Source organism: Ailuropoda melanoleuca, chromosome 10, assembly GCF_002007445.2.
Source record: "Ailuropoda melanoleuca isolate Jingjing chromosome 10, ASM200744v2, whole genome shotgun sequence".
Classification (NCBI taxonomy): domain Eukaryota; kingdom Metazoa; phylum Chordata; class Mammalia; order Carnivora; family Ursidae; genus Ailuropoda; species Ailuropoda melanoleuca.
The window spans coordinates 27,262,563-27,281,376 of record NC_048227.1 but is presented as its reverse complement, the minus strand read 5'-3'; the positions used below and the strand labels follow the sequence as shown (position 1 = coordinate 27,281,376).

Here is an 18,814-nt window from a genome sequence, read left to right as displayed (position 1 = left end):
ACCATCCTGGTCTGTAACACATACCAGTTCACCAAACTCACACGTGCCCGTTCATCACAACATACCAGGTCACACCTCTGGCATGCATCTGAGAAGTCACTCAGTTATCACACGTGGGATTCATTTTATTTGTTTTAATGGATGAAAGGGCTCGTTGGTGTAAGTGGGGTTTTGTTGTTGTTGTTGTTGTTGTTGTTTTTAAGATTCTTTAGAGCAGTTCTGTTGCTCAGTTGTTTTTAGAGTTTCAGAGACCCGTGTAAATAGTCTGTTGCATTCAAGTTTTGTAAATAGAGGTTGTTTCAAAACTATCATATTAACATAAAGGAATTTCTCTGTTCCCATAAGTACCATTGTGGGTTTTATTTATCAGAATGTAATTGATGTACAATAAGCTGCACGTATTTTAAGTATTCCCCTTAAGGAATTTTGAATTTACCACAATCAAGATAACATTTTCATCACCCTTAAGAATTTCCTCATGCCCCTTTGAAATCCACTCCTCTTTCCACCACACTCTCCAGGCAACCACTGGTCTGCTTTCTGTCACTATAGATCAGTTTGCATTTTCTAGAGTTTTTTTTAGAAATAGCATCATAGATACAAGTGCTCAGTTTTATTTGACTTCTTTCAGTCGTAATTATTTTGAGATTTGTGCATATTGTGTGTTGTTCTTTTTTATTGTTGAGTAGTATTTCATTGTATACCAAAACTTATTCATTCAGTCACCTACATATGTATGGTTATTTGCAGTTTGGGGCCTTTAAAAATAAAGCTGCAGGGGTGCTTGGGTGGCTCAGTTAACCGTATGACTCTTGGTTTCAGCTCAGGTTGTGATCTCTGGATCATGAGATCAAGCCCCATGTTGGGCTCCATGCTGAGCGTGGAGTCTGCTTTGGATTCTCTCTTCCTCTCCCTTTGCCCCTCCTGCTCCACGTGTGTGCACGCTCTCTCTCTCTCAAATCTTTAAAAATTTTTTTAATAAAAAATAAAGCTGCCAGTAAAGTTCCTTCAAAAGCTAAGAATCCACCTACTATCCAACGAAGCCTTTATACCAAAAAAAAAAAAAAAAAAAAGGAATTCTGGGTGCCTGGGTAGCTAAGTTTGTTAGGCATCTGACTTAGGCTCAGGTTGTGATCCCCAGGTCCTAGGGTCAAGCCCCGCGTCAGGCTGCTCCTTGGGGAGCCTGCCTCTCTCTCTCCCTGTGCTTTTCCCCCCAGCTCATGCTTGCTCACTCTCTTGTGCCCTTTCTCTCTCTCAAATAAATAGAATCTTTAAAAAGGGGGAGGAATACAAATATCTACCCAAAGTTTTGTATATAAATGTTCATAACAAATTTATTCATAGTAGCTCAAAATTGGAGACTATCCATATGTCCATCAACAGATGAATGTTTAAACAAAATGTGATCTGTTCACACACTAGATTACTAGTTAGTAATAGAAAGGTGCCAGTTGCTGTTACATGCAACAACTTGGATGAAACTGAGTCACATCTTAGTGCAAGAATTCAAACACAAAAGACTACATATTGTATGATTCCGTTTACCTGAAATTTTAGGTCAGGCAAACTAGTGTCTAGTGATAAGAAGCCGATCAGTGATTAGCTGGGGCTAGCTGTGGCCATAGGATGTGCTACAAAGGGGCAGGAAGAAACTTGAAGGAATGTTGAAAATGCTCCCTATCTCACATGTGACCATAACTTCACAGCCCTAAATCTACATCAAAACTTGCCACAAAAATACACTTTAAATTGATGTATCTTACTGTCTTTATACCTTCATAATAGTGATTTTTAAATGTCTGTCAGAAACAACCAAAGAAATGAAGCAGGTAGTTTTAGTTTCTTTTAAGGAAGATGCTTATCATCCGGCCTGGACTGCTGAATCTAAGAATTTAGTCTGTTAAGGAGAGACTTGATCATGTGAACATGAGTAAAACAGCAGAACACATCTCATAGGAAATAAAAAGATGAATGAGATCAAGTTCCAGCTTTTGAGGACTTGTAAAATCTGCTAATATGGGGATGGGGCATCAGAAACGTGCCACGTATCAGTGATTAAAAACGTCCAGTCTTTCTCAACCAGGTTCTGTGAGAAAATGAATTCCTACCAATATGATTAGAGTGACTGTTTTGTCAAGTATCCGAAGGATGACATAGCTAATGCCATTTTCCATACATAGGAGAGAAGTTAATCCAGTGGACACCTTTGGGCTTTAGGGCTTAATATCTGTGAGAGAATTAAGAGAAAAGCTAGTCGCCTGAAGCCTGCTGCCTAAGTTAAATATCTCTCTTCTCCTCCTTAAAAGCTGTGTAGCTGGGCAGGTTACTTCACCTCCTGGCGCCTCCCTGTGAACTGGAGACGGTGGTGGATAGAGTTCTCGAGAAGAGTGATCTGAGTGAACATCTGTAAAGCACTCAGCGCCACGTGTGACGTTTGTGCTCAGTACACAGTCAGTGACCTCTTACCGTTAGCGACCAGAATTGGCAGCATCTCATTATCATTCCAGAAGGCTCAGTCTCCCATGACGGGTACCATGAGCATTCAGAGTAAGCAGAGGAGAGAGACCTGACTCTTTGGGGGTGTTGAGCCACATCCTGGAAAGCTTCTGAAAGTGATTGAGACACTGCACCTAGTTCCTGAGGATTGCCTGAGTACAGTTTCCATCAGAGATGGAGAATTTCAGGCAGAAGAAAAAACTTGAATAAAGACAAGGAAAACTCAGAGCATTTTAGGGGATATTAAGGAATTTGGTTTAGCTGAAGTGTAAGTACTGTGTCAGGGTTAGTAATGCTGCTCAGGAAATCAGGGGACGGAACACTGACGCGAAGAAATATGAGCAGAGTTGGGCAGGTAGAGGAGAAGCCCGGGTGGGTTTTGGTTGGTCCAGTGACACTAATTTATTTATTCAGGCAGCATTAGTTCAGCAGTCATAGTGTCCTGGGCATTGAGGCTGCAAAGATGAGTATGACAGCGTGGGTTGGCTTTTAGGTGTGTTGTCTGGAGCTGGACCAAGCTGAGGTCTAGGCTAGCTCATCACTTGCCATTTGTTTCTGTTGTGGTTTTTTTTTTTTATCTTTGTTTTTCCATTAAAGTCAAGCAAAGACTATCTTATTAAAATCATAGATGAGGGGCACCTGGGTGGCACAGCGGTTAAGCGTCTGCCTTCGGCTCAGGGCGTGATCCCGGCGTTATGGGATCGAGCCCCACATCAGGCTCTTCCACTATGAGCCTGCTTCTTCCTCTCCCACTCCCCCTGCTTGTGTTCCCTCTCTCGCTGGCTGTCTCTATCTCTGTCGAATAAATAAATAAAATCTTTAAAAAAAAATCATAGATGAGTTAGTCCTGAGTATAACACATAGTCTTAAAATCAAGGATATCTTAACTGCAGAAGGAAAACTCACTTAGAAAGTGCCATTTAGAAGGCAAGTGCATGATGATCCGGAGGCAGGGTTTGTGTTTATGTGTGCGTTGGTGGGTGTTTGGAGTTAATGGTTGGTACCACTGCAAAGGATGAGATTAATAAGGGAGAACATTTAGAAACAGTCAGAATCTTAGGAGGAGTACAAGAGGAGATGCAAGTATCTTAATGCAAAAGATCCTAATGGAGAAGTATAATTTATTGATCAGTTTTGTAAGTAGGTGAGAAGGAACTACAGCTCTGAGCAAAGCATCTGGATTCAATTCCCCTTGGCAAGAAGAAAGATGACTTCTTCACCAAAGACAGGAAATAGAATGAGAGTGAGAAGGTGGCGTAGAGCTTATGTCCAAAGACCTCTGTATTAGTAAGTCTAGGGGCCCATGCTACTTGCTGAGAAAGGTATGAGGGGGATAATATAGTGTGGGCTTGAGGAAGGTGGAAATGATTTGAAATAGTGGCACAGTTTAGACCCAATAAGAGACAAAGGAAACCTTTTGGAGCATGTGTGAAGGCATGACATGATCTTATATTGGATTTGGGTGGTCATCTTGCCTCTTTTATCTCCACTTTTGTCAGGACTCCCCAGAAGGCCAAATAGGTTACCCAGTCAGCTGAGGTAAACAAAGGCAAATGTTTAATTCCTCAGGATAACATTGTGGAAGCCAAGCAGCAGAGTAGATGGGTCCCCTCACCCCCTTTGAGTTGTATGGTGAAGCAGTATTTCACAAACTTAAGAAAGTTTAAAACAATTACTAGAAGACTTAATTTTTGTTAGTCCCACGTTGCTGAATCACGCAGAACCATAAATGAAGTATAAACTTACGCTTCTGAGCACTTTACTACGAAACAGAAACACTTCTGCAGATTATTTTAAAAATCTGCAAAGCTTGTGAAATTCTCATCAGTGTCCATTTGCTGTGCCACGATGCATTTTTGCCACTTGTGACTGCTGCTGGACCCCTGACGGAGCTGCCCACTGCTGGACTGGAGCTCTGAGCCAGGGCCGCTCAGGCCCTGTGGGCACATTTCACCCGCTGCCTGCTCTGTGTGCACCCTGCTGCGGGCTTGGCATACTTTTCCATAAAGAACCCACCCAAGAATACATCCTTGCATTCCTGAGATGATCTCCTAGCGTTTGTTCCACTCAGTTCTCAGACCCTGTGGCCGACAGCGTGGCCATGGTCAGTCACCTGGGGGCACTCTTTCTATTTCATTATTCCAGTGAAGTGAAAACATACCAGCAGGGTTCTCTGCGTGTATAGAAATTTCAAATTGAATCTAATAAATGAAATCTAAAGTACTAGGAAGACACCAGAAGATATTAAGTGCCAAACCAAAAATCTATGAACTTTCTGCGCACCCCAGGCGGCCTGAGGGGGATGGTAGGAAATGGAGAACACATGTGGTTAGCATGCTGCTCTGCATTTATGTCTGCGTGCGTGTCTTGCCAGAGAAACCCTAACCTAGCAAACACGCAGCCAGGGAGGATAGCACACGAAGGAGATCGTGCCAGAAAGGAGTCCAACCAGACTTTGCCATTGGGGGAGTGCATGTCATGCTTGTGCTGGGTATTCTATATGCATTTTTCCCTAATTTTCATAATCACAGAAAACAGCCATTGTCACATCAGTGTCATCATCACATTTCTGCAGACGAGGCAGCCATGGCACAGAGATGTTGCTGCTTTTCCAGGATCTCGTGACTCTCACAACCGAATCATGTTTACCTCTAAAGTCGTGCTCTTTCCGCAAAACCATCCTGCCTCTACACTTCATAAAGCCATCTGGGATGTTATCATCCCCTGAAATTAAATTTCTGATTTTTCTTAATTACATGCCTTTGAAATCATATGTAAATTTAGTAAGAAGGGAGAAAAAAAAAACGTACAGGTTTTTGCTTTTGGTGAAAAGAATGTTGGAGTCAGAAAGCCAGGATTAAGGATATGTGCTCACCACCAGGGTGACTTCAAAATATATTATTTCATATCTCAACTGAAGTTTCTTTTTTTTTAATAAAACAAATGTCAGTACATGTTTCCCGTACCTCAGAGCTGCTGAGAATCAGAAGATCCTCAGCGTCCACAAAAAATATGTTAAATTCACTTATGATCTAAAAATCATTATCCCAGATGGCGAACATTTGTTATTTTCTCATTGAGGGTTTCCTGCCTACAGTTCACTCTCACTCTTATTACCTTACTGTTTCCTCCTCAGTAGAACAGGAGACATTGGCTTTCCCTCTTGTAGATTAAGCATTCACAACAGGAGCGCAGATTGGTTCTTGGGGGAGAGGCAAAAAAATCACACCTTTCGTGTTTAAGGCACAGATATGCATACAGCACGTAAACGGACATGTAGTCAATCTGTGGTGTTAAAATTTCGTGGAAAGTGATGAGGAAAAAATTCTCTAAGCAAGGGTCAGGCAAAAGAAATGATGATGCAAAAAAGGTGAAGAAACACTCCCCACGACAGTTTTCTTATCCCACCATCACACTGACCATAACTTAGCAACGTGTCTTCCTGTCTTTGCTGGGATGTGACCCTCCCACTTCTCAGTCCTCCCTACTGTTGTCCTTCTCTCTTGTCTTCTGGAATTCGGAGTCCAAGGAAGATGACTCTGAAAAGACATAATCTATGGACGGCTCTCTGTTATGAATCTGCATGCGTTCACAGGGAACTAGAAAGCTTAGAAACAGAGAAAGGATTTGAAGGACTCCTTTAATGCTGACAAAGTGTGTTGTGTCCCATCTTCATGACCCATCCTGTGGCCGAGGGTGGGGGAGACAGACGGCCCCGGTCACTTGCATACCGTCGGAGCACTGCGATTGAGGGGTGCTGTCGGAATGTGTCGGCTGACTTAGAAGGAGAGTGAAACGTGTCCTCTGCCTCCCTGGCCATGTGCCCCGTCCCCCAGGAAGCTCTCCTTGCTCCCTCGAAGCAGGGCTTTATCAGCACACCATGGATGGTCCCCTCCCAGTCCTGGACGGTGTGGCCAAGGCGCAGCTCCCGTCCTCGGAGAGGGTAGGGCGCACACAGCAGGGCCGGCAGAAAGATGGTCATAAGTGCACATTACAAACCAAGTCACTGGGCTCTTCTGCCCTGTTGTAGCACTCAGTTACACTACAGGCCTTAATCGTTAGAATCAGTGTTGGTCCTTCCAAATCCTATTCTTAGAAATAACAGAAAAATGCGTCCTTCCTCCTTAAACAGTGGTTTCCATAGGGCTGATTGGTTCATCTCTGTATCTGAAGTACTACGCATTTGATATCCGTGTGTTTAAAAAGTAATAAAAATGAAGGACTTTTAAGATATGCTGTCTGATTTCAGAGATCACCGTTTGTCTTTTTTTTGTAAAAAAAAGTTTTGATTATCAGATTCTTAAATTGGGCTTAATAATTATTAAATTATTGGGATTTACCGTAACCATTTAGTAGTTGTCTAAAGATAGAATATTCTTATAGTGGTTTTATAATTTTAAAAGGGGGGAAATTAAGGATCAAATATGTATTTTACTAAAACTATGGTACCCTTGGGGAAAACTTGAGGTGTGACCTGGACTGCCGTTTTTCTCCCTAAATGCGTCCAGCCCTCTGCATGGCTTCTGTAACAGTGACTCAGACCTCCTGGAGGCAGCCCCACAGGGGGTCTGCATCTGCTCTGCAGGAGGGCTACTGGAGGGCGCGGCTCAAGGTACCAAGATGCGGGAGATGAAAAGAAAAGGCATCTTCTCTTGGTCGGTCCAGTGTCAAGAATGCTAGAGAAGAAGCACAGCTCAATATTTAACAATCTGTTCCCACACTGTTATTATTTATCCTATCCATCCCCCTCGGATGCTTTTACGTTGGTAAAATGTTGCGCAGTTGGTAACATTCTCAGGTCTGTCCTTCCCGCAGTGCGGCGTCATCTCAACCATATCTTTTTTATCGGCAGCTCTGTGAGTGTATATTGAGGCTGCCAAGTTTTTGTGTAGGTCCCTTGAGCCGTGTTTGTTTCTGTTCCGATTCCCTGAAGCCTTTCCTGGATTATTCCTACTCTCCAAGCCATACAGTTTTTCTCACGCTTATTAAATATCTATGCTTGGAGTACTGGGAAAATTTACTTGATTTATGGAACTCTCTTTCATACGAAAACAACTCCTTTGGGTGTGTGTACACACACACGCTGTGGAAGCAGATTTATCATAGCCAAAGTGACTTTACTCACCTATCCTTTGAAGTTAAACGTCCCTTGTGACAGTAGAGCCAAACGACACTGAAGACGATGTAGCACATATGGTACGGAGCAAGGACAGACCTGCTGCAGGCAGTTCATGGGGTCACTGTGGGCTGCTTTCACTCAGAGAGAATGCAAACGTTCTTCCTCCCTTCATCCCTAATTCAATCCAGAGGACGTTACGTGGGGCTGAGCAAGGCAGTGGGAGTGGGGGCAGCAATCCAGGGGAGGGCTTCAGAGCCCACTTGGGGTGAGGAGACGTCTGTGTAGGGTTTGGTACAGCAGTGACAGTAGTGGGACGAAGAGGGTATCCACGAGTGGGGTGAGAGACCATGGGAGACAAGATTCTCGCTATGGGAGAATACACAGAAGCTGAGAAAGAACCTTTGACGTTGGATTGAAATTGGAGGCATCAGGGTGAACTTGTGGTTTTCAACATATATATAAATAAATAGAGATGTGCGTACTTAATTATAGATCTGCATTTACATCTGTTAATACGGAGAGACATAAATATGTGTGTGCATGTATGTTCACACACATAAACTCACAGACATATTCCCCGATTCTCTACAGAGGAGGCCTGGGAACACTGACACCCTAATAGCAATGAGGACACCTGCTATTGAGTCCTTGCTTTCTCAGCAGAGCAGAAGCAAAAGATGAGCCTGGAATACCTTGTACCAGAAAATAATCAAGTGCTCAGAGAATGGGTCACGACAATAAGAAACTGAAGCCAGCTTGAAAGGACTCCCACTGCCCAAACCTGGAATAATTTGAGCATCAAACTAAATGGTAGGAACATGCTATCACCCACTGACTAAAATAGGAATCCGTGAGTCCATGGTGATAGAAATAGATACCATAAACCACATAAAGCCGATTCTTCTTCTTACAGTAGGATGTGCCACTAATAAACGTAGAAGGAATGATAGAATTTTCAGTCACCATTTGGTGATCATCCTAGTAATAAATAATTCAGCCCCACAAAATAATTCCTTACAAAGAGAAAAGCTAACTTTCCAATGAAGAAACTTGAGCAATACCATCTTAATCGGTTCATCAAAATAAATATTACCGGTTATAAGACAGATGGGATTTGCGGCCCCCCTCCATGGTATTCCTGCCCAAAATGCTCCTGCCGTAACCTGAGCCTGATCATGAAGACACACCAGACACTGGTGTGTCTTCAAATTGGTGTGTCTTCAAATTGAGGGCAATTCTATGAAATAACTGGTCTGTAATCTTCACAATTTAAGGAAAGAAGAGTCAAGAGAGACTGAGGATCTATTAAAAAATGAAGGAATACTGGAGAGAGTTGAAATAACTCAGGGCCATACGTGATCCTGGTTTGGAGCCTTTTGCCTTAAAGGATGTTGTTGGCACAATTAGTGGAACTTGAGTGGAGTCCATGGTTTAGATGGTGATAAATTGGTGTTAATTTCCTATATTGAGGGTTATACTGGGGTTTTATAGGAAAATGTCCTTGTTTATAGGAATCACACACCAGAGCACTTAAGGTAAAGAGGTGTCATGTCAGAGCCTTCTCACAGATGGTCCAGGAAAAAAATGCTCTGCGAATTTGAAATTATTTCACATTTTTAAAAATAGTAAAATAAATGTTCTTTCAGGCATATTCACCACTAAAGTAATTATCATTTTCTCTTAAAACTACAGAGACAAGATTTCAGATATAAACCCACAGCAGGACAGTGTGTTTCAATATAAAGTAATTATCATTTTCTCTTAAAACTACAGAGACAAGACTTCAGATATAAACCCACAGCAGGACAGTGTGTTTCCTTATTGAGATTTTTTTATGTTTATCAGATGCAAAAATAATAAGCTTACAGAGGATCCTTAAAAGAGAACTGTTTTATTTTTTAACATACTCAACAGACACACACAGCCGGTAAAAAAAAAAAAAAAAAAAAAAAAAAAAAAAATAGAAGTGGCTGGTATAGCTCTGTATTGACCCAGGTTTCTAAACTTGTGGCCTCAACACAGTTTAGTGGGGTGTAAAAAGCAGCATGCTGAGAAGGAGAATGTTGAGGTTTGTGGCTTTTGTTGTTCTTTTTGCAAATTAATTAAGAATGTAGGCTCTGGAGCCAAGCCACTTGTTGGGAATCCTGGCCACCACGTATAAGATGGGTGACCTCTGACAATAATAGTCAATTTTTCTAGGCCTCAGTTTTGTCATCTGTGAGTTGTGGTGATGTTGAACCCCCAGGCCTGGCATCAGGACACATGAGGTGACTTAGGAAAAGCACTTAGACTGGGGCACCCTGCAAGCGCTAGATAAAGTTGGCCGCTGCTGCTTGCATTTCAGGAAAAGTGGAAATGCTTTCATGAAAGCATTTTAGTCTGGTTATGTTGGCTCTCCTTCTCCCTTACCAGGAGTAGAATTAGTAGGAGGCCATAAAAGTTATGGCCTCTGCTGTTAAAACCTGTCCCAGGATCAAACTAAAGCCTGGAGATGGAGCATATTCTAGAGGCCAGCAAGCGTTGCAGCGCAGTAGGAGAAAGACTCGGGCTTTGGAGAACTCAGACTGGTTAAACTGCAGGCCTGCCACGTAGAAGCTTTGTGACTCAGGCCTGGTCTGTAAAATGGCTATAATGTACCAGTAATCATCGCAGTCGGAAGGGGCTCTTGGGGGTTAAATGAGATAAACTTCGCCAAACTGCTAAAAGGTGGCTGACCTAAAGAATGTCCTCAAAAAACCATGGTTACTTTTCTTACTCCTTTGAAGATGCAGGAACAGTCCATGTAGAAGAGCAGAGGCCTCAGGACAGAAGTAGTAGCAGAGCATTTGAGCGCATTTTTGAGAAGTATGATAAGCTCAGCGCTGTTGCTCCTGTGGGGGTGTGGACTCCCAACACTGGGCTTACGCTGCTTCAGAAGGAATTTCAGTTGACAAGAGCCATGTCGTGTGTTGTGTAATCCCATTCTCAAGAGACGTTGGAGAAGAGTAGATAGCTATCTTCCTAGAACAGTCCGGGTTGAGTGCACACCAGCCCCAGAACCAGGGACAAAGGACAGATCCTCATCCAGTCCCCATCTGTGTTTCAGTGGTGACAACAATGCTGGCTTTTCTGGCCTTGAAAACGTCAGCCTTTCTTTGTCCCACAGAAGGATCATGTCAGATGCACATCCAAAATGTATGTGGACATTCTCTTTTGAAGAGAAAACATGCTTCCTTTAGAGAACATTTCATCTAAAATTACTGACTGTTGCACATAGAGGACTTCTTTAGAATTTTGAGAATCATGGAAACAGGTTTTCCTATTGCAGCTTCTCCTGCTTTAATTCATCCACTCAATCGTGCAACAAGTATTTATTAAAAACTAATATGCCAGGCACTCTGCTAGATGTTGGTTATTTAAAAAGAAAAGTGAACAAAACGTATCCCTCATGGAAGAGGATTCCATCTACTGCTCTTACAACCTCTCGTGGCTTTTCTGGGAAGCCTTTGCAAAGGAGCATACTTTGAACCATTTTTTAAAAAACCAGCTTCTTTTGGGCTATAGCTATGGGTAGATATATATTTGGTATATCTGAAAAAGGCTTGTCTCCACATTTGCCTGGCATTGCTCTACCTAGAGAGTTCTCCCTGCAGCATCCCTCATGTTCGGTGGACAGCAGTCTGTCTGGCTTGCAGGAGAAGTGCCCATTGCTGATAGCTCCCGTGAGATTAAACTTGGGCCGTTCGCCAGTTGAATTGGCTATGAAATTGAAGCTCTCTTGCTGTCTCTGCTTTTAAGACATGGGAGGAGATTTTTCCTTAGAACAGTCATGGCGATGTTAACTCTGTCAGCCGACTAGTGGCACAAAGGGAAACTGCTGCTCGGGTCTGAACTGGTGACGGCAGAAGGCTGCAACTGCAGTACGGGTCCCTGTTGCAACGAGTACTGGCTCTGCCAGGAAGAGCCGGACGCCGTGAAAAGCACACCTCAAAGAACTTTGCTAGTTCGGTGCCTCTGTCGTTAGGCAGCCGTGCTGGTAGCGTGTTTATTCAGTGTAGTACCTCTGCTGAGAGAAGACCCGCTTCCTTCGGATGCCCTAGACTGCCGTTTGTTTAGCTGGGGAACTTAATGAGTAATGAATGTGCTCGTCTGGCTGATAGAAAGTATTTCCACAGCCTGCGGGTGTGTTTATAGAGAGCCGGAGAGAGACCACAGGCAGCAATTTGTCTTCTTAGGTATCAGCAAAGTCTTCTCTTTTAACAACTACAGGATTTATTTTTAACTGCTTGACTCAGTGTTTGTCAGATGATTCGGACCATCAAACTGCAGATGGAAGTACCCAGCACGCGGGGGAAGCTGGAATGGCAAAGGGAAGGGGGCTGGCTGGGAAAAGGGGTGGGATTTCAGCATCGTGCCTCCGGGGCTCTGCCTCCCAATGTGGGAGAGAGTTTAGGGCTTCCAGCAGCACGAGTGTATTTGCAGGTCAGACTGGGAACTAAAGGGGAATGGCTGCCTTCAGCTGCTTAAAGACCTAATTGCCCAGTGATTGGGGTATTGTGAGGAGAAACCCAGGATCCAGGACCCAGGATCCAGGCACCGGGGACCAGAGTGTGCTGAGCTCTGGTCTCTGCTGCTCGGCAAATTGCGCTTTGCTCCTGCTTGATGCTGCCTGTCTCCAGAAGCCTCTCACCATGATCGATAGCTCCAAGAAGCAGCAACAGGGCTTCCCAGAGATTTTAACAGCTGGGGATTTCGAACCATTAAAAGAAAAGGAATGCCTTGAGGGGAGCAACCAGAAAAGTCTCAAGGAAGGTCAGTCTGTCTGTAGACCGGGGCAAAACTGCCAAATGTGTGTTCCTGTCAACCAGGCTGAGAGTGTCTGTCTGCTTACCATGCCGTGTGTCTGCTCTCTCTGTTCACTCGTGTACCTTACACGTTCTAAGTTCTTTGAAATGAAAGCTTAATGCTGTTCTCGGTGGTTCTTTCTAGCGGTTCATTAACTGATAGAACTCTAGGGATTTTGCAATAATTAATATAGGAAGGGGACTTAAGAGGCCACAGTCCTCATTTCAGAGTAATCTTTCCAGGTTCATTTTGTATATTCTGTCATTCTTTCCAATTTTTTTTTGGCCCCACCCCTCCCACCCCTTTAGGAAAGGCCACTTCCCTTTCAATATCTTTCAGAGCACTGATTGCTTTAAGTTTACAAACATATAAGTCCAGGAAAATTAATTTTTTTCCGATTGACATGTTTATGGGTTTTATTTTTTAAAACCAGGAAGGTAGCTAGTGCTTTCCTAGTTATATCTTTAAATGGTTGGTATAATTGGTTGTAATGCACATTGCATCATTTTGTTTGTTTTTAAAAACACATTGCATGGTTTTATGGTCCTTTAACAAGGCAAAAAAAAAAATAAGCTTAAGAATACTGTGCATTACTGTCAGTGGCCACTGCATTTGAGCAAATGGCCAAAGGTATGAGCTTTACTGTCCCCTGTCCTGGCATATACTGAAGAGTGGCCAGGCCAGTGCAAGTCGTGCTTTACTGTAGCAGCTGGAGATCGAGGGCCGTGGTTTCAGAAATTCAGGATCTATGGAGATTAAGTTTTTCCTGAATTTGAGATAATGAAGGTCACCCCTCTCAATGCTTGTTTACTTTGGAATTTGATTTTCTAGGGTTCCTTGGGAGGAAAAAAACAAAAAAACAAAACCCCACAGTAACCTCTTTTCATTTGATCTGCTTTCAGCTCCTGTCATCAGCCGCCCCTCACCTCTCCACTCGCCCTTCTCATCTTAGAGGCGCAGAGAATAAATGCAGACTTACCTGCCTAAGTAGCAGGTCGAGCTTCTTCCAGAAAGATATTGCTCCTTTTTTTGCTCAGACATTTAGAATATGAGAAAGTGATGATAGAGATTGTTACAGATTTGAAAGATAAGAAGAAGAAACAATAGCTGGACTTTTTAGAGTTGAACTACTTTTGGGTTTGGGTAGAAAAAAACATCCAGATCCAAACAGACGGCACACAATGAAGTATAAATAGCTGTTGCCAGGAACCAAACAATGGGGTCGCCTCTGCTTGCGCACAGCAAGCCTTACTGTAGAGTCTTGTCAAATCAATACCAGTGGCGTTTTTAGGACACGTTCTGGAGATTCACTGAGGGAACTTAAAGTTTTTAAATCATTAACGTAAAAAAATAGTTAAGAATTATATCTATGCATCATTTAAGTCAAATTCAGGTGTTAAGTTCCCGTTCATACCTTACGTTTGACACAGTGTTTGTGCTACTGGAACACTGAGAAAGGGGAGGGAAATAGAGTCATCCCAAGTGCAGAGTAGGATAAGGAGCACGGAGGCAAGGATTAAAAATATGAAGGCAGGGTGGAAGCATTACCAACGGCACAGCAGAGCAGGGTCGACATGATTACATCATGTGTGGGTTGTCTCCCTGACCATCGTGACCATGTCTTCCATTTACACTTGTGTGATAGTGCAGTGTCAAAAGAGTGAGAATGTGGGCTCTCAAGTGAGCTGTCCTTGGGGTCGGGTCCCAGGCGCACTGTTCTGGAGCTCTGTGACCCTGGACAGGTTCACTGCTTTGAGCCTTAAGCTCCTCATTTGGGCACTGAGAAGCAACACGTACTTCATACTGCTTTCATGAGATGTCCGATTTGATGCCACTTTGTCATCCCCTCTGCTTGTCTTTTTTTCAGCCCTTTGTTACTTTTTCCTTCTATTTAAATTTTCATTTTTAAAATGCCCTATATATTTACAGCAGAGAGAAGTATTGTCTATATTACTGTTATATAAATTCATACGTAGGGAGGCCTGGGTGACTTAGTCGGTTAAGCGTCTGTCTTCTGCTCAGGTCATGATCTCGGAGTCCTGGGATTGAGCCCTGTGTTGGGCTCCCTGCTCAGTGGGGGGGTCTGCTTCTCCCTGTGCTCCCAACTCGTGTGCATGCTCGCTCTCTCTCTTGCTCTCTCTTTCTCAAATACATAAATACAATCTATAAATAAATAAATAAATTCATACTTATAACACTGTTAACCTCCACATTAGTGATCTGAAAGAGAGATTAGACCTGGGTTTAATTAGAACAGAAAAAAATAGAAATTTTGCCAAAAGCACTTTTTTTATTTGGAGTGGCATAAAAATAACATTCCTGTACAAGATGGGACATCTGTAATTGAGTGTGTCACTGTCACTGCCTGCCGATGAGTTCCAGTGGTCAGTGTAGCAGACTCCTAGAACACAACGTTGGGATCAGGACAGTCCTCTGCAGAGCTTCATCTGCCTTTGGCCTTGGACCATACGTTAGTGCTATTAACCCATGAGAGCTGATTGATACGGCAGCGTTGTTGAAACACCAAAACGCCCTAGAGTCTAATTAGACCCTATGCTGTTTGTCAAAAGAGACAAATATACCGGCGATTCTTAGTGTCTGATGGTTGACACCTCATGTGTTCAGGGACACCAAAAATATTCATTCTATTTCACATCAGGAGTGTTTAGTCCTCCAATCCTTTTTGGCAACTTGGTTTTGGTTTTGGTTTGTTTGAAAGAACAGCCGCTGGGATTTTTTTTTTTTTTTAATATCAAGAACGTAAGTTTCCAGGTAGTGAAGGAAGGCTAAAGTTTGGTCCATTTAGTTCTAACCACATGGACACAGCTTGGTCTCTCTGGTGTTTCTGCGTGTGTCTACCGTAAGGGTTGGCAATCCAGTCTGCAGCTCAAGTAGGTGCTCTGTCTCCTACTTATATTAGGGTATTTTAGAATTGCTGTTACTGTTGACAGTGCTAGTTAGCCAGAATTATTATTAGGGGGGAAAGCAGACTTTATCAGCAAATAATCATAGGTTTCAGGAGTCTCTGTGGCACCTTAACAAGAAAATTTAGTAATACCTATTGAAAAGTTAAGAAGAAAATGTTACGAGTGTCAACGGCCTCTGAACGGTTGTCGTCCCATACCAAAGAATTGCTTGGATAACAAAGCCCATTACCTCATAGTTCTGTTAATGCTTGTATAAACTTTCTGATAAATACCAGTCCATGCGTGTAGTGGCAGAACTTAATTATTAGCAGCTTTAGGTGAAGATAGCAATAAATATCATGAATTCTGCTGATCAAATTCAAGATAGAGAATTCTCCTTAGACTAGTTTGCTTTGTCAAAGCAGCAGTAGGGAATCTCAACTTTTGACTTGTCCACAAAAGAAATTGAACATTCTCTAATTGTATGCAACATGGATGAGATCCAAATTTAATTTCTGGTTCTAGAACTAAAGATATTACACATCACTGACTTGACAGCTGAAGAATTAACAATTACAAATTTTGAGGGAAAATCAAATAAATTGAGGTGATTTAATTCAGATAAGTGGTTTAATCTGAGTCATTATTAAGATAATGAATCATAACCAATGCTACCAGCTAGTTATAATTAAAGAGGAAAATGGTTGTTCAGTTTACAGAGTTCTCTGATGGTGAGAATAAAAATCCTAGAAAGAAAACTGGGCTGTGTATTACATTACTTTGACTGAAACTGACTGCTCTAACAACCCCAGAACTCACTGTTTTAACCAGAGTGCATTTCTTGCTCAGTACACAGTCCAAAGTGAATCAGACTGCTACCCTAGTCGGGTGTCCTCTAAGACGTAACTTGGGGAATCTGGGCTTTTCAGTGTGTTGCTCAGCCCATGGGTGTGGGGGTCGGGGGGAAGAATTACAGTGGCCCACAGTCCCACTTCTGTCCCTGGCTGGTAAATAACAGTTGAAATAAAGTATGTGAAAGTTTGTGGTAGACTGCCTAGTAAGCAGTGGAGTTAGATTTACGTGGTGTGCTGGGACATAGCTGTAGTAGATCTTTTCAAGAAAAAGGTGCACATTTGTCTGACATCTTCTGAGCAAGCCAACTTGGGGAACAACAGATTAAACAAATCCCTTAACCAAAGCACCCAAACTTTTCTAAATGTTGGAAATTATCTCATACATACTACCTGCACTGTCCATTAGCCACATATGGCTGTTTAAGTGTGCTTTTAAAATAATTAAAATGAAATAAAAGTTTTTAAATTCAGCTCCTTCATCACATTAGGCACATGTGGTTAGTGCCTGCCATACTGAACAGGGCGGATCATAGAACACTTCCGTCAGTGTGGAAAGTTCTGTGAAAGACAGCGCTGCTCTACCCTTCCCCCTCCTTGCCTCTGCCCATCACGTTCCTCTCACCCCAGCTTTGCAGGTCCAAAGTCGCCAAAAACCCAATCCCAGTGCCATTTCCTAAAGAAAGTCGCTGGACCCTATCAGCTAAAAATAATTTCTTCTCCCCTGTGTATTTCCAATAACTCGATCTATATCTCTTCTTGGCTTTTTACCTTTTGCCGTTGTGATACGTGTATCTATGTTGTCTTCACTATTTTTTTAAAGATTTTATTTATTTATTTGACAGAGATAGAAACAGCCAGCGAGAGAGGGAACACAAGCAGGGGGAGTGGGAGAGGAAGAAGCAGGCTCATAGTGGAGGAGCCTGATGTGGGGCTTGATCCCATAACGCCAGGATTACACCCTGAGCCGAAGGCAGACACTTAACCGCTGTGCCACCCAGGCGCCCCGATATGTTGTCTTCATTATTAGACTGTAATGATTTGGGGGGATAGAATCCTTGTTTGGATCATTTTTGTACCTCACACGCAGTGTCCTGTATCTCATAGACACATTATTATTATTATGCAACAGGTATTTAGAGAGTATTATCCCCCACCCTGCCTTCTTAAACAGTATAATTTGAACTCTTTCTTTCAATTATAATGTATAATTCAGTTATAAACTAATACCCCTATATGTGATTCATTGGTGCTAAGACACTGTCAAGGTGTATAAAATAATTTATCAATGCACAAAATGATCTGTAAATCATTACTAGATTACTAGCATTGTTATTTATGGTTTGATTTTTGCCAAAATCTGGCTTTTCTGATATGCTGTTTCTAAGCTTCCGTGAAGTAAGCAACAAATTAACAAAATGTAATAGTGAGATCTTGATTGTACTGTTGACTCAACTAAAATACATTTATTGAGCGATGGTGGGAGAAAGGGACAAATGGGCAGTTGAAATAATGCTACAAAGCCTTCTCTAAGCAAAGTACATGAATTTTGCAACATCTATTTTGATTTCTCTGGGAATTTCTTCTTTCTTTGTTTTTTGTCAATGTTCCACAAAATTGAAAGTGTTGTACAGTGCGGTGTCACTAAATTAACATTTTTAAAAAATAAATTTGAAGAGTATGATATGGTCCTTATAATAAATTCAAGTAACATACAGGTATGAAGGAAAAATAAAAGACCATTCTTCCCAGGCATGATCAGTATTTAAAATATATATAGAGAGAGCCTGCTTCTTCCTCTCCTTCTCCCCCTGCTTGTGTTCCCTCTCTAGCTGGCTGTCTCTATCTCTGTCGAATAAATAATAAAAAAATCTTTAAAAAAAAAATAAAATATATATATATATGGGTACATGCTCTTTTTGAGATGAAGTTATATAATTTAATTTTTTTATTAGAAATAATTCATTTTGTAGAAATTTGAGCGTTTGTACTCAGCGTCATGCCAGCATACAAGGAGCTTGCAGCCTAAAAGGTGAGAAACTAAACAATAACATAGGAGTGAAAACGTGCACACACATAACAGAGAGCACAGAAGAAACCCATGTGTGCTTTGGTCCAAATGAGAGAGGAATACACCTGTGCAGGCCAGCCCTCTCTCGTGTGCTCCAGACCTGCACAGTCCTCTATATCCCTGATGGCTCCGGTGGGCCTCTTCTTCCTGGGAAATATACTTTTCCAGTTTCCCTGTCACCTTGAAGGACACCTCTGTCCACCCATTGGCTCATGCTGGGAACCTGAGTGGGACTGATCCGTGACACTGTCCCTGACCTGGTCAGGTCCCCAGATCTGTCAGTTCGACCTCAGAAATCTCTCTCTCACCTACAGCACTATTTAATCGTGACCACCACCCTTGCCTAGGTCCCCTTCCTCAAATACAGTCTTTACAGGGGTCTTCACTCAAGTGGATGTAGAGCTGCCTCCCAGTCTCGCCCCGCCCACTCAGACCCCTCCACAGAGGGAAGCTGTGCCCCTGTGTCCAGAAGCAGGTCACACTTCTATGTCCCTCCATCGCGCTTCTCGCCCATCATGTTTCTCCTCCCCCACCCTAGTCCATTGGA

General features: G+C 42.5%; 1 protein-coding gene across 6 annotated transcripts in view; it reads left to right on the top strand.

Moving 5' to 3' along the window:
- Window positions 1–18,814, top strand: part of MRTFB (myocardin related transcription factor B) — a 179,906-nt gene that overhangs the window by 89,480 nt on the left and 71,612 nt on the right. The window contains exon 1 of one of the 6 annotated variants that reach the window (XM_019798390.2): window positions 9,591–12,406. The exons of the other annotated variants lie outside the window; for them this stretch is intronic. Coding sequence (XP_019653949.1) covers window positions 12,286–12,406 — 121 coding nt within the window. The 5' untranslated portion in view covers window positions 9,591–12,285. Of the gene's footprint in view, window positions 1–9,590; window positions 12,407–18,814 lie in introns of those variants that run through there. 6 annotated transcript variants of the gene reach the window in all.